The sequence below is a fragment of the Microchirus variegatus genome (assembly GCF_963457635.1).
Source record: "Microchirus variegatus genome assembly, chromosome: 10".
Classification (NCBI taxonomy): Eukaryota; Metazoa; Chordata; class Actinopteri; order Pleuronectiformes; family Soleidae; genus Microchirus; species Microchirus variegatus.
The window spans coordinates 3,963,997-3,979,889 of NC_139811.1; the positions used below are offsets into that span (position 1 = coordinate 3,963,997).

Here is a 15,893-nt window from a genome sequence, read left to right on the forward strand (position 1 = left end):
TCACTGTAGCCAGAAGCACAACAACCTTGCGCAGCGACCCCTACTGATCGGGCGGGAAATTGCAGCGAGTGTCCGTCACCACGACGCAGAAGTATAAATGCTCGAGGCGTCTCCGTGGTGACGCAGACGGATAACGCATACGCAGTCGGAGAAGTATAATGTGGCCTTAAGATTGAGTCTTGCCTCTGAAGACACTTTGGGTGTAATGACCAAAATAGAGATTTTGGCCGTGGGTGGCGCCAAAAAAGTTGAGAAGCTTGGAGTAGAAGAGCGACGGTGGCTCAGTGGGTACAGTTTCTCAAATTAGAAGGTTGAGGTGATGTCTCCTTGGGCAGGACACTTACACTACGGTTCAAAAGTTTGGGCTCACTTAGAAATGTCCTTATTTTTGAGGGAAAAGCACTCTTTTTTCCAATGAATATAACATTAAATGAATCATAAACACACTATACTTTATTAATGTGGTAAACGACTATTCTAGCTACAAACGTCTAGTTTTTAATGGAATATGTACATAGGTGTATAGAGGCCCATTTACAGTGTTCTAATGGTAGATTATTGTGTTTGCTAATGGTGTTAGAAGACTATTGGATGATTAGAAAACCCTTGTGCGATGATGTTAGCACAGCTGAAAGTCTAAAAATCATTATTTCTAATCTTCTCAATGTCTTGACTATATTTTTCTATTCATTTTTACAACTCTTGTGATGAATAAAAGTCTGACTTTTAATGGAAAATACACAAAAAATTGTATAGGTGCCGTTCAAATAAACTTTTGAACATTAGCGTAACCCCTAAGTGACGGAGCTGCATGGAGATGTGGGAAATGTGTACTTTGAATCGTCTTTGCGCGGTCGTCAAGAGAAGGAAATAAATAAATAAATAAATAGAGAGCTTGTGTGAATAAGTTGAGACCAGGACAACTTACTCTGGAGGTTCTTCCACGCTCATACCATTGGGAGGAGACCCCGAGGGGTATAGACCCAGAACCCACTGTAGGGATTCTTGATGTTGCCTGGGGGTTTGTTAATGGTTCCCCTGAGGAAGAGTTGGAAAGCGGGAGATTCCTGTGACCTTTATGAAGAGGGTATTCATCCTATATTCATCCTATATTCATCCTATATTCAGCCTATATGAAGGGGAAGCACCAGCCTTATCCTGATGGTCCCTAAACCTCACGACCAGGAAATTATTCCACTTTTCCGGTGTTTTATGTGCAGTTGGTCGCTAAAATCCTGACTGACGACCGTCTCCTCGTCTCTTCTTTTGTCTTCTTATTGCTTCATTTCCTTCCCTGAAGTCCTTTGTACCAAAAAAACATCATCATTTTCAGGACACAAGGTTTTTTTTGCCTTTTTTTCAGAAGAACTTCTACACTGTCATAAAAATGTGTAGAATCAGTTTCATGAAGAGGTTTTTTAAGGAGAAGCGTCATGGATTTGTTTCTCCATCCAACACCTCTAGAATATTCAAGAGCGTGTGTGTGTGTGTGTGTGTGTGTGTGTGTGTGTGTGTGTGTGTGTGTGTGTGTGTGTGTGTGTGTGTGTGTGTGTGTGTGTGTGTGTGTGTGTGTGTGTGTGTGTGTGTGTGTGTGTGTGTGTGTGTGTGTGTGTGTGTGTGTGTGTGTGTGTGTGTGTGTGTATCCAGGGCAGCTCCAGATAGCAGTGTTAAATTAGACCATGATAATAAGCTGTGGGATTTTATGTACTCCCTGAGGATTAGAGGAAGGCTTCATCTGTCTGTCTTCATCACTGAGCTGATGGACGCACGCACGCACGCACGCACGCACGCACGCACGCACACGCACACACACACACACACACACACACACACAGTAGTCTTACATCTCAGAGGTTCGACTTCTCAGGCCCACATTTTTAAATCACGTGCCGTAATCTCGATTATTTGATGAGTTGTTATTTGATCGGTCAAATGTCAAAATTTTTAGGGGAACAATTTGGATTTTTGTTTCCCAAACCTCGAAATCATGACGTTCCCAAATCAATTAATTGTGGATCCATTATCACGATTGCAAATATCTATGTAAATATATGTATTTATTCATTTATTGTCCACATCGTTGTGTCTTCAGTAATTTAACAGAGTTTTGATGTTGGAAATCTGAATTTATTGGACATTTTTGTGTGTGTTCTAATTTTGACAAAGAATACTAATCGATGAATTGATTATTATTCAATTATCTTCAACTATTTTGATGATCAATTAATCAGGTTTGAAGATTTTTTTTTTCATGAATAAAACTAGATTTCTGATTGTTTCACCTTCTCAACCAAAAACAAAAACAAGACATTTGAGAATGTCATCATTTCCAGGTTTGACAAACACATTTCTTAATGTTTTATGACATTTTATGGACCAAAACGATTACTTGATTAATCGACAAAAAAATAATCGACCGATTAATGTTTAGAATGTTTTTAAAGAATTTAGTAAATGGTGTGGATTTTTTTTAGGCCAATTTGGAGCCAATCTGCAATACCTCAAGGGGCCACTAGTTGGCCACAGCTCACGCTTACGTCTCAACAACATGTCAAACTTTAACAACAACATTTTTAACCCGCACCCTAAAATCAAGGCCTCATTCTTAAAAAAGCTCTGTGAAGATTTGAGAACCTGCTAAAAAATGTCCTCACAATGTCAAAATGTCCTCAAAACAGTGGTTTGAAAGCATCATTTTGTCCTCACAGCCTAACATGTACACACACACACACACGCACACACTTGTTATTTTCCTGGTTTGATAGGCGTTATATTGTCACATGAACCAGGTGTTTTCTTGTTGAACATGGTCCCACTGGGCCAGTGCACAACATTTGGTGTCATTAGTCCATATGGAGCCATGTGTTCCCTCGTCGTGTTTATCCTTAACAAGCTAACAAGCCCAAAAGTGTCAGATGTTCAGACAAATTGGATGAACAGCCGTGACGATATTTGGGGGAACAAAGAAAGAGAAAACTGGGCCGAAACGGGAACGATGGTTATTAGTCTGTGACGTTCAGCTCTGGTTCTGTGAAAGAACGAGCGTCGCCATCGATCGCCGACAGGAAAAACCTAGCGTCAGCTTTCACCTGAGCGTGTTCATCGCGTTTGTTTCCGACCTAACGACATGATCGTGGCTAACGCTCACACAGCTGCAGGCAAACAACACTCCTCTGTTATGTTTACGTTTGCCGTGGATTAATGAGTGCTGTTGGCTGCTACTCGTGGCGGTTTTATAGCACGTTGCCATGTAATCATGATAGTTGAGTTTAGTAATTGGCTTCACTTTGATGTCATTCTCTGCTTTTGCTGTCTTCTTGCCTTTGAGTGTAGAATCGAGGAGAACCTGGAATATAAATGACCATTTAACCCTTTAAAGGTGCATTATGTAATAAATCTACAGCAACTGGCCATAAAATCCTCCTAATATGTCACAGAGACTCAGGAATAATGTTCATATAACAAACTGAACTCACCAACAACAACAGTACAGACAAAATATTTGCATTAAAACAAATATATTTTGCAGACTGCAAATCATGTTTATGTTTTGAAATCATGTTTTGGCATGTGGCGCCACCTACCGCCGTCTACCAATCATTGCAGTCGGTAGAGTCTCAGCTGCCGAGCAACCACGGGTCGCCAGTTACGTCAGAAAACGAAACCTAAAAGACCTCGGTATTTTTGAATTTGAATGTAGTAACCATTTTTGGCCACAGTCTTACATATGGCACCTTTAAGACTCACGATGCTTATTTTAACCACAAAAGGGCCATAAAATAATACCTGTGAGTGAGTTTTTTTCTAGAATATCTTTCAATATCTGGCAGGTATTTACAATTCAGTGCATGCATTAACATTTTAAAATGAAGAAAAACAAAGTCTGATTGAGGAAAAACACTGTCGTTGTACACGGACACCAGATTTTTGCACGTTAAATATGAAATGTGTGACATTTGTTTGGGTTTTTTGTGTTAATGTTACAGCCGTTTTTTCACTTCTTTCCTCTCTGGTGACAAAAATGCTGATTCTATAGCTTCCTGTAACAGCACGAGTGAAATTACCGTAACAAACACACGTTGGTTTTGACTCGCTTCTTCTTCAAATCTTCTTCTTCTGCTGAACACAGCAGGCTCCGTGTCTATGTCGTCACTGCATTGAACAACATTAGCAAAACCTGCCAGAATGAAGCCAGATCCTGCAATCGTAACCTCCGGAGGGCGCTCCCTCCAGGCACACTCGCTATAACGAGCTTTAAAACTCGAGAAACGTTCCAACTTTCCAAGTCAATCAAGTCCCGTTATGCAAATGTACGTCAGGCGATCGCATCACTGCGACGTCATTCCCCGAGTTCAGAGAAACCGAACGTATACGTTAGTGTACGACTGAATGTTAAATATGAATGTGTTTGTGTGGAGGCAGTGGCTTTGTTACAGACCGCAGTCTCATCATTACAGTAGATGTCGCTCATTGTTACACATTGGAACTTGAATGACGACATGTTTGCTGGTAAAGGAGGATGTGAAGTATGCAAATGTTACACAGGTGAACAGATGAGCGCTAATCTGAGGACGGTAGAGGGGTTTTCTGTCGGGTGAAGCTGATGTAGATGTGCTGTTTACTGTATGATGCTGATGATGAACAGTTTGAGAAGAAATTATATACAAAATTATCTCAGTAAAAACATTTATTGATGTTCTGTCTCTCTCTAATCTGGATTTTTGTGCACTGCAGTGCACCAATATATTTTAAATATGAAAATAATGTATACACTAAATATTATACTGCTATAAATAATTATATATAATAAAAAATATAATAATTTTAGTACATGTACAATCGTGTTTCTGAGAACAGAGAGTTGAATTGATAATTAATAATTGGCCGATTAGATTTAATAATCCCTAACCCTTGTTGCTGATAGGTCTACGTCCACATATGTGTTTAGAGAACACTGCAGAACAAATGACATCATATATTATACACGTGTGCAGGATTATAGTACAGTATGTCACTGATAATACACCTCAATTCATATTTATTTGAGTTCTTTTCATAATGTTGCTTACAGTAATTCATGCATCTCCATATTCCTCTTTTGTTTATGTGGCCTCATATTCATATATATATATATTCATCATTTTAACATACTCTACACACACCTGTGTGTCTTATCTCTTTCACACCCTCCCTCTCTCTCTTTCTCTGAAGGTGTCGTTTTCACTGTGATTGCAGCAGCTCCGTCCTCCTCAGCGTGTCGTCAGCACCCCCTATCTGCAGGCTGTTGCTATAACCACTGCTCTCCATGTACTGCAATGCTCCAATTCCGCCCCCCCCCCCCCCTCCTCCTCCTTCCAGCATCACTTCCATGAACACACACAAAAAAAAACTAATGACAAACAAAGGCTTGAATCAGCCGGAGAAACCGTGTTGCACCACCAGGTTTTAACAGTTACCTGTTGTAACCACAGAGTACAGGTTTCATCTTTCTTTCTCTCTCTCTCTCTGCAGTATGTGGCGTTGGCCTCGCTCTTCTTCATCCTCCTCTCCATCTCCACCTTCTGCCTGGAGACCCACGAAGTCTTCAACACCATCTACAACAAAACAGAGAACGTCACCATTGGCAACGTGACGCATCAGGAGGTACGATTAAGAACCCTTTAAGTCCCGCAAGGGGAAATTCAATTCTGCAGTGAGTTAGTGAACACACACAGCGAGGTGGAGAACATGCTAACCCAGCGCAGTGAGCTGCCATGCCAGTGAGCGGCGCTCGGGGAGCAGTGAGGGGGTTAAGTGCCTTGCTCAACAGCACTTCAACTGCGGACTGGTCGGGAATTGAACCGGCTACCCTCCGGTCTCGAGCTCGAAGCCCTAACCACTAGGCCACAGCTGCCCCCACTAGGCCACAGCTGTACGAGGAACTTTCTGTGACCTGTCTGAGACACGCTAATGCTAATGCTAATGCTAATGCTAATGCTAATGCTATTGTTAATGCAGCCATCGAGTGTTTGCTTCTGCTCTCTGATGATGAAGTTGGGGCATTTTGAACTAGACGAGACTTAGAGAACCAGATTGTTCTTATTATTAGAGTTTCTATACACCCACTGTTCACATACCATCATATTAACAACATGTTTACCACTTTATTTCACCTTTGAAAGGACATTTCCAACTGGAAACTGAAGTGTGTGAAACCACTCACTCTCCCCGCACCAAAGTCCATAGAGAAAATCAGTGTTTTTTAAATCACAGCACACAGGAGCTGTTGATCCCACTGCTGCCTCTGTCAAGACGTTCAGATGTCTTATTTTGTTCGAGTTAGGTGATTAAAATTTTGGGTTTTACAGAAAGCAACTCAAGTGACTCATGAGCTAAAAACATTAGATTAGTACATTAGATGGACGATGGGTGGTTTTATAACCTGACATAATCTGCAGTTTCCAGTCAGAAAAGGACGTCTGACTGTGAGCTAAAGCAGCAAATACATTACATACATTATTGTATGTGTCAGTACCTCATACAAGTACCTATTATTACAAAAAAACCCAAAAACATTAATATTGTGATTTTTAAACTTATTTTTCTCATATCTGAGCAGCTGGAAAGCAAAAATAAAATCAGTTTCAAATGTTGGGGTTTGCTTGCTACATAGCTTGGGGTCACCAATACAAGTTTTGTTGTGTTTCCCATTAAAAGTCTTTTATTCATTAAAAGAGTTGCAAAATGAATAGAAAATACATTACAAGATTAGTAATAATGATTTTTATTCAAAATAATCATTTTGCCCTTTCGTCAAAGAACCAGCAAAACTGTTTTCAGCTGTGCTAACATCATCGCACAAGGGTTTTCGAATCATCCAATAGTCTTCTAACACCATTAGCAAACACAATGTACCATTAGAACAGTGGAAATGGGCCTCTATACACCTATGTGTTCCATTGAAAACCAGAAGTTTGCAGCTAGAATAGTCGTTTACCTTGTCCCAAATGAATAATAATAATTATACCTCGACTGTTTTCTTGCAGGTCGTCTATGAAATCGTCACGGATTCATGGCTCACGTACGTGGAGGGCATCTGCGTCATCTGGTTCACCATCGAGGTGATGATGCGCGTCATCTTCTGCCCCGACAAGGCAGAGTTCTTCCGCAGTGCCCTGAACATCATTGACTTTGTGGCCATCGTGCCCTTTTACCTGGAGGTGGCGCTGGCGGGCCTCTCCTCCAAAACAGCCAAAGACGTGCTGAGCTTCCTGCGTGTCGTGCGCTTCGTCCGCATCCTGCGTATCTTCAAGCTGACGCGCCACTTTGTGGGCCTGCGGGTCCTGGGCCACACTCTGCGGGCGAGCACCAACGAGTTCCTGCTGCTCATCATCTTCCTGGCGCTGGGCGTCCTCATCTTTGCCACCATGATCTACTACGCCGAGCGCATCGGCGCCGACCCGGCCGACCCGACGGCCGCGGCCCACACCAACTTCAAGAACATCCCCATCGGTTTCTGGTGGGCTGTGGTGACAATGACCACGCTGGGATACGGGGACATGTACCCTGAGACATGGTCAGGGATGTTGGTCGGCGCCCTGTGCGCCTTGGCTGGCGTGCTAACGATCGCCATGCCCGTGCCTGTCATTGTCAACAACTTCGGCATGTACTACTCCTTGGCCATGGCCAAGCAGAAGCTCCCCAAGAAGAGGAACAAGCACATCCCTCGAGCGCCGCAGCCGGGCAGCCCCAACTACTGCAAGCCGGACGCCTTGGCCATGGCGACCGCCTCGCCCCACAGGCTCATGGGAAATGTGCTCGGGCCTGGCATGGTTGGATCTGGCAGCATGATGGGAACGGGAGACTGTCCACTGGCACAGGAGGAGATCATTGAGATCAACAGGGCAGGTGAGTGATTCAACCTGAGTGTATGGAAGAGCTCCAGTGAAAAGACATGTGTGTAAACCCCCCCCTCTAAATATAGTTGTGTATAGTGTGTTGATAGATAGATAGATGAATCATTTCCTGAATTTCAAAAATTTATTAAAATTATTCCTTAAGAGATATATATGAAATATATATATATATATTCCTTAAGAGATATATATGAAATATATATATATATATATATATCTATATATATAAATATATATATAGATATATATATATCTATATAATATATAGATGAAATATTTTCATCAGATCCTTGTTCAGGGCGATATTGACTATTATGATGGAAAATTTCAAATCATTCCGAGAAACTTTTTGTTTTTGAGAAGAAAGTCAGCTCACTGTCAAAGTGCATCAGGGCAAATGGATCATTTCCTGAATTTCAAAAATTCATTAAAATTATTCCTTATGATTTTTCCAAATATTTTCAACACATCCTTGTTCAGGGCGAAGCCGACTATTATGATGATAAATTTCAAGTCATTCCGAGATACTTTTTGTTTTTTTGAAGAAAGTCAGCTCACTGTCAAAGTGCATCAGGACAAATGGATCATTTCCTGATGTTCAAAAATTCATTAAAATTATTCCTTAAGATTTTTGCAAATATTTTCAATGCATCCTTGTTCAGGGCGATGCCGACTATTATGATGATAAATTTCAAGTCATTCCGAGATACTTTTTGTTTTTTTGAAAAAAGTCAACTCACTGTCAAAGTGCATCAGGACAAATGGATCATTTCCTGATGTTCAAAAATTCATTAAAATTATTCCTTAAGATTTTTGCAAATATTTTCAACGCATCCTTGTTCAGGGCGATGCCGACTATTATGATGGTAAATTTCAAGTCATTCCGAGATACTTTTTGTTTTTGAGAAGAAAGTCAGCTCACTGTCAAAGTGCATCAGGGCAAATGGATCATTTCCTGAATTTCAAAAATTCATTAAAATTATTGCTTAAGATTTTTGCAAATATTTTCAACGCATCCCTCAATGCCAATTTTACTTTGTAATTAATCTCATTCCACAAATGAACGTGTATGACTTTCACTGTGAATGCACCATTATCCTTATTTTTAAAAATAGCACCAGGTGAGAGGTGCAGGTCTGCACTGCACTGGAGGGAAGAGGAATGAAGATTAGCAGGAACACGGAGTAGATGTCGAGAAAAAGTGCATGAGTTTAAATCCCTGAGGTTCACCATTCAAAGTGAAAGGGGAAGGTCGTACTAAATGGTAATGAAAAACAGGAGGCGGAGCTGAAAGATGCTGAGATTGTCATCACAGTTTAGGTGTAAATAAAGTAAAGAGAGTTAAGTTTGAGATGGTTTGGTCACGAGAAGGTTCATGGATGCTGTGATGGAGGACGTGAGGACAGAGTGAAGAAGAAAACGTGTCATTTCATGCTAACATTATCGTCTCGGTCGTTTCAGTTGATGGTTTTTAAAAGGATTAGATTTTTTGGACTCGAGCTTTTACACATGGACAAAAATTTAAAGTGGAGAGTGGACCTGAAAAGATGGTTATATGTAAAAAAGTGTCAGTCTGTCATCAAGCAGACAGGGTTGGGTTTGAAGCTGTGACTTCTGTAACTATGATAAGCCCATGTCCTCGTTCTTCCTGGAGTAGAGTACACTGGAAATAGATTTTAATTTATGACGGTTAGGTTTTGGGGGGGGGGGGGGGAGTGAGAAAAGCTTAAAATGAAGCCTATTACTTTTTTCATATTAAATCCGTCGCCTTCTTCTTTCTCCTCGCAGCCTGACGCTGTGTGACCAACGCTGACATGTTCTGATAATCCGGGATTGTGGCTTTACAGTCGTTTTCTGGATTGTGTGTGTGTGTGTGTGTGTGTGTGTGTGTGTGTGTGTGTGTGTGTGTGTGTGTGTGTGTGTTCTTGTACTTGTGGCATACTGAGGACCAGTGAGGGTTTTTAACCAACAAAGTGAGGTCATTTTTATGGAGTGAGGACATTTTGGCCGGTCCTCACTTTGTATTCATTGTAATCACTTCCTTAGGTTGTTATAACATGCTATACTCAATTTGTCAAAAAAAAAAAATACATTTTGGATGACATAGTATAGTATGACTCTTTCTCAAATTTTGGACAAAAATTTTTTTTTCAAAAAAGTTTTTCACATTTTTTTCCCCAAAAATTTGTCACTTTTTATTTAAAAACATTTTTGTCACATTTTTTTTTTCAAATTTTTTTTGTCAAAAAAGATATTCTAAAAAATGTTGAATTTTTTTTTTCAAATGTTCTTTCCAAATTTTTGACAACAAAATTTGGGTCAAATTTTGTACAAAAAATTTTGGGTCAAATTTTGTACAAAAAATTTTGGGTCAGATTTTTTTTTCAAATTTTGGTCGGCATAATGCATTATTATTATTATATAGTACAGTATGACGTTTATGTCAAATTTTGGACCCCAAAATTTTTTTTTTCCAGCCCTTCTTGCTCTGGGGCGCTACCTACAGACATTTTATGGTACTGCAACCAGTAGTTCTTTGTCATTCATGAAGTAAATATTTGTAATTGTGTTGATTTATGAAGTGGAAAATGCTGGTCCTCACTTTGTCAGCAACCCGGTCCTCAGTATGCAGCAAGTACAAGAATGTGTGTGTGTGTGTTACCTCTTCGGGACCTTTCCTGGTATAAACACAGACTTTTTAAAAAACTATCATAATTGGGGGTTAAAGTGATAGTTCGCAATTTTGGACATAAGACCTATTTTCCAACTCAGCCGGTGTGATGGAGACGTCTGGAGACATTTTCAAGAAATTTCATTCAGTTCTTCTAGTAGCCGAGTTCGCTATGCTAGCGCAAGTCAATGGTACAAGTTAGCATGACATTAGAAACACTCATACCGACTCCACAGTGCACCCGAGGCAAATCGATTGTAACGGCAGACTATCGATGTACATATCTGTGTTGATAGAATGTTTGAAATAAAAGCAACCTTGCAATTTGAAGGATTTATGTCTCAGCAGCAGCAGCAGCAGCGGCGCGTCATACTTCCTGTTTGGCTACGGCACCGGCGGACTGATTCCGCTGCTGCTGAGAAAGTAGTCCCTCAAAAATGGATGATTCATGCGATGCGATTGTTTCAAATATTATTCTAGGGTTAGGGGTCAGGCAAGTTTATTTGTACAGCACCTCTCAACGACAAGGTCGTTCAGAGTGTTTTTCGTAAAACATTAAAAAGCACAGAAAAGAGACGTCATCGTAAAATAACACTCAGATATAAAATCAAAAAACTTAAAGCAAACGGGTAAAATATGTATGAAGGATAAATGTGAAAAATGGACTGATTACAGAAGACGAGAAGAAGACACTGAACAATAAGGACACTGATATAAGAAAGAGTGCTCAACTATGATGTGCCCTGACACTGTAATTGTTGATAAAAAGATTAAAATGACCAAAGAAATAGAAGTAATAAAAGCTGTCTAAAGGACACTATCGTGTACTGTATCGCTCGTGTTGATTGGACCTATCATAAATTCACATTATAAATGTGAACTGTAAAGCATCCTGGGATAAGGATGCATCTTTTCATTGAGGAAAACAGTCTCCAAGGGAACATTTTAGAGAAGAATACGTTTGCTGCTTTATTTTCTGACAGGAAGTGAAGTTTGAGTCACTTCCTGTCTCTCACGCTCTCCCACTTCGAAACTCCACAGAGGAAAAATCAGTGTTTTATTATACAAAATAACACATTTGAAGTTAAAGACGGAGGCAGCAGTTTGTGTTTTGATGCAGAATTTTTTCTCCCAATTTCTCTGTGGACTTTAAAGTTCTTTACAAAGCGATGCACAACTGGAGTTTCCTGTTGGAAAAGACTTAGTCTTACAGAGATAACGCTGACGATAGTGTACATTCATACACTGTGTGTGTGTGTGTGTGTGTGTCTGCCTCTGTCCTGTGGTGTTCACACTGGATTATGACGTCACTTTCTTATCTATCTCAGGAGATATCATGTGATTGTGTTCATCACAGACAGTGAGCGAGAGTTATAACGATCTATGTTTCTCACGTGTTCAGCGAGAGCTGTCAGTTGTTATGTAATCGTGCCGATTTATATGTCGGCATCACCGTCATCAACAGATCTCCGGTGTGTTATTGTTTTTGTGAGCCACACTCACAAAACGTGGGAAATGGGAGACGGTGAGACGCTAAAACGAAAACTGGAAAGGAATTTGTGCTTGATCAACGGTTTTGATGTTCGATAATCGATCGGTTTGAAGCCTTTTTTCATGATTAAAAACGAGATTTCTGATCGTTTTAGCTTCTTAAAGGTGAATATTTTCTTTGTTTCTTTTCTCCACATAACAAAGAAATCATTAAAACAGAATCATTTTGGTTTGTGGACAAAACAACATATTAGAGAACATCGGCATTTCCAGATTTGATCGAGGTTAATTGAAAAAATAATCATCAGATTAATCGATTACGAATATAATTGTTAGTTGCAGCTCTAATCTGCGTCCAGTATAATAATAATACAATCCTGTGTTTCCCCTGGACAGTAATACTGACTCAGCGCTGTCCGTGGTGCTGAACTGGATTATGGCTGAGACAAGTGAAAAATAATAATTTCTGTGTGTATTTGAGGGACGTTAGTGCCAGTTACTTCAATGCAGAGTCGTTTTCTTGTGATATACTTTATATTTACAACTAACAACCAAACAGATTGTTGGATTTGGCGCATTACGTTTCATATAAATGAGTACATTTTAAGATGAAGGCAGGTCTTACACACTTTCACACTCCTCTCTCTCTCTCTCTCTCTCTCTCTCTCTCTCTCTCTCTCTCTCTCTCTCTCTCTCTCTCTCTCTCTCTCTCTCTCTCTCTCTCTCTCTCTCTCTCTCTCTCTCTTTCTCTTCATTTGTAACACATCTTTACCTGTGAACGACTGAGTGTGTCTTCACTGGAGAAGAAGAAGGTCAAACGAGTGCGTCTCACAAACCAGTCCTGACACTTCATAAAGTCCAAAAGCCGTAAAAAAAAAGAAAAAAAAGAAGCTCTGCCACTGTAATCCATCCCAGCTGCACACACACACACACACACACACACACACACACACACACACACACACACACACACACACACACACACACACACACACACACACACACACACACACACACTGCAACTGCACTTCTTCCATATTTAATCGATAGTGCGTCTTCACACTAACATTACTGCTACTCATGTACCCTTTCAGTGTGTGTGTGTGTGTGTGTGTGTGTCCATCTCTGATAAACAGTAAATCTGTCAGATTATATTTGACAGCCCCTGATTTTAACCACAAACTTCACCAAATTAAACCTTAAATTCTTCTTAAATTGAGTCTGCATCCCTGCACCAGAGTCCGGAGAGAAAATCTGCTGTTTTACATCATCATTTCATCATATTATTATTTTGTGTAATCTCAGTGTTTGAAATCCCTCGTTCAGATTTACCTCAGTGACACAAACTGACCACACGAGGCAGTGGTGGACTCGGCCGTACTCGAGTCACTGCGAGCTACATTTGATGCTTTTCTCTGTGGACTTTGGTGCAGGAGAGTAAGCGATGACACTTCACTTTGAGATATGACTTTTCAGTCTAGTTTTGCTTTTCCTTTAATGGGTTTTTACTTCACTTTAACGGTTTAAATGGCACAGACAGATGCTGTGGACGTGAAACATGCAGAAGATAAAGGTATTGAGGTTTAGAGAGAGACAGATCAGAGGTTTTAGAGATCGTTATTGATAGAATTGTTACAAAAAAAGCTGTAACACAGAGCGACTTCAAGAAAATCAGTCACTTAATCAGTTTGGAGATCCTGGAAAAACAGTTTAAAAACAGCTTTGGTAACCTACGGATACTTGAAAAACAACAAATCCTCTCCAATGATCACATAAAGACATACAGTGAACCTCCATAGTTCAGTAGAAACCATGACGCCACCATGGCATCACTTTGCAGATCTTCCCGGGCGTTCAGTCGTCGACGTCGTTCGATCTCAGCACCGACGTTCGCTCATGGTCTTGAATCAGCCTCAGACTTTTCCTTGGCAGTTGTGTTGTCTCTCGTTTGCGTCAAACACTTGTTGTTGTCACATTTTCTACCGTAACGTTGCTGCAACCGTCTCGCGTCTCGTTGTCGTTCAGTACGGTCGGACGCAGTGTGTTTTACAGACCTGTCCTTCTTACAAGTGACTGATATGTTTTGAATTTTAGTGACGATGCGTTCGTTCATTCATCTGTTACGATCGTGACGAGGATTTCAAGCAACTCATGTAAAACAAACGAACAAAAAAAATGGTCCAGAAAATAATCTCATCTTTCGTAATCTGAGATACTGTGCGTTAAAAAAATCTCTTTTTGTCCATAACCTAGTCTGAGGTCATCACCTTGTATACAACCATACTCACAAAATAAAATAGCTGTGTGTTCTCGTACTTGCAGCATACTGAGGACCAGTGAGTGGTTTTTAACCAACAAAGTGAGGTCATTTTTACAAAGTGAGGACATTTTAGCCGGTCCTCACTTTGTTTTCATTCAAATCACTTCCTTAGGTTGTAAACATGCTATACTCTGTTTTTAACAGAGCTCCTCAATTTGGTACAAAAACACGTTTTCCAGCCCTGGTGTTTTACACAATTTCTTTTGCTCTGGGGCTCCACCTGCAGACATCTTAATGGTACTGCACCCAGTAGTTCTTTATAGATGTCATTCATGAAGTAGATATTTGTAATTGTGTTGATTTATAAAGTGGAAATGCTGGTCCTCACTTTGTCGTTGACTGTGTGTTTGTGTGTGTGTGTGTGTGTGTGTGTGTGTGTGTGTGTGTGTGTGTGTGTGTGTGTGTGTGTGTGTGTGTGTGTGTGTGTGTGTGTGTGTGTGTGTGTGTGTGTGTGGCCCACTCTGCTGCAGTGTGACGGTCATGTGATCAGGATAACTATCGCAATGCACTAATGTTCCTTTCCACACCTCCTCCTCCTCCTCCTCCTCCTCCTTGTCCTTCTCCTTCCCACATCCGTCATTCCTGCATCCTTTTTCATTTTCTTTTCCCTCCTCCTCTTGTGTTTCATCTCCTCATCTCCTTTCCTTGTCCTCGCCACCTCTGCTCTTATCTCCTTTTTTTTTCTTTCCATTTTTATTGCTTTTGTGCTCTCAACATTACCCTCCCCTCCTCTCTCCTCCCCCAACCATTAATCTTCTCTTGCACCTCACCCCCCCCCGGGTTCCTCTTCCAACTTCCAACTATGTCCTCCACCTTTCATTTGCACCTCACTTAAACGTTCCCCACCCTCCGTTTCTCCATCCCTTCTCCCAGATTCGAAGCAGAACGGGGAAACAGCAGCCAACGCGGCCGCCCTGGCCAACGAGGACTGTCCCACCATCGACCAGGTGCTCGGGGACGAGCGCAGCCCGGCCACCGGGGGCCTCGGCTCCACCACCAGCCGCGAGCGCTACCCACACGACCGCGCCTGCTTCCTGCTGAGCGCCGGCGAGTTCCAGCGCACGACGGACGGGAACGTTCGGAAAGGTAGGAGAGCGGAGGGGTGAGGGTGGAGGAGGTGGGGGGGGGGGGGGGGGGAGGGGGGGTGAATGAGGGAAGAGGAGGAGGAGGAGGAGGAGGAGCAAGAGGAGGAGGAGGAGGAGGAGGGGTGGCGGGAGGGCGGAGCCTGAGTGGCGGCAGCGGGCCGTCGCTGGATGCATGGTCTTGATTGGTCGAGATTCCCAGTGTGTGCAGAGTCATCAACACACACACACACGCAAACACACGGGATGAACAAAATAAACTGCAGCACAAAATGTAATTCATAAATAAATAATTTTACAGGTGTCCTTTATGTCTCACACACAGATAAGAATAAAAAACACGCACGCACGCACACACACACACACACATACGCACACACACATGCACGCGCACACACATGCACGCGCACACACACAAACGCACAGGATGAACA

The 15,893-nt window shown here is 41.4% G+C and overlaps 1 protein-coding gene across 3 annotated transcripts in view; it reads left to right on the plus strand.

Annotated features, from left to right (window-relative positions):
- Nucleotides 1–15,893, plus strand: part of LOC310933004 (voltage-gated potassium channel KCNC1-like) — a gene marked incomplete at both ends in the record, with an annotated part of 85,013 nt that overhangs the window by 38,127 nt on the left and 30,993 nt on the right. For all 3 annotated transcript variants that reach the window (XM_083896428.1, XM_083896427.1, XM_083896426.1), the window contains 3 exons: nucleotides 5,512–5,643; nucleotides 7,026–7,887; nucleotides 15,251–15,463. In XM_083896428.1, coding sequence (XP_083752554.1) covers nucleotides 5,512–5,643; nucleotides 7,026–7,887; nucleotides 15,251–15,463 — 1,207 coding nt within the window. The remainder of the gene's footprint in view (nucleotides 1–5,511; nucleotides 5,644–7,025; nucleotides 7,888–15,250; nucleotides 15,464–15,893) is intronic.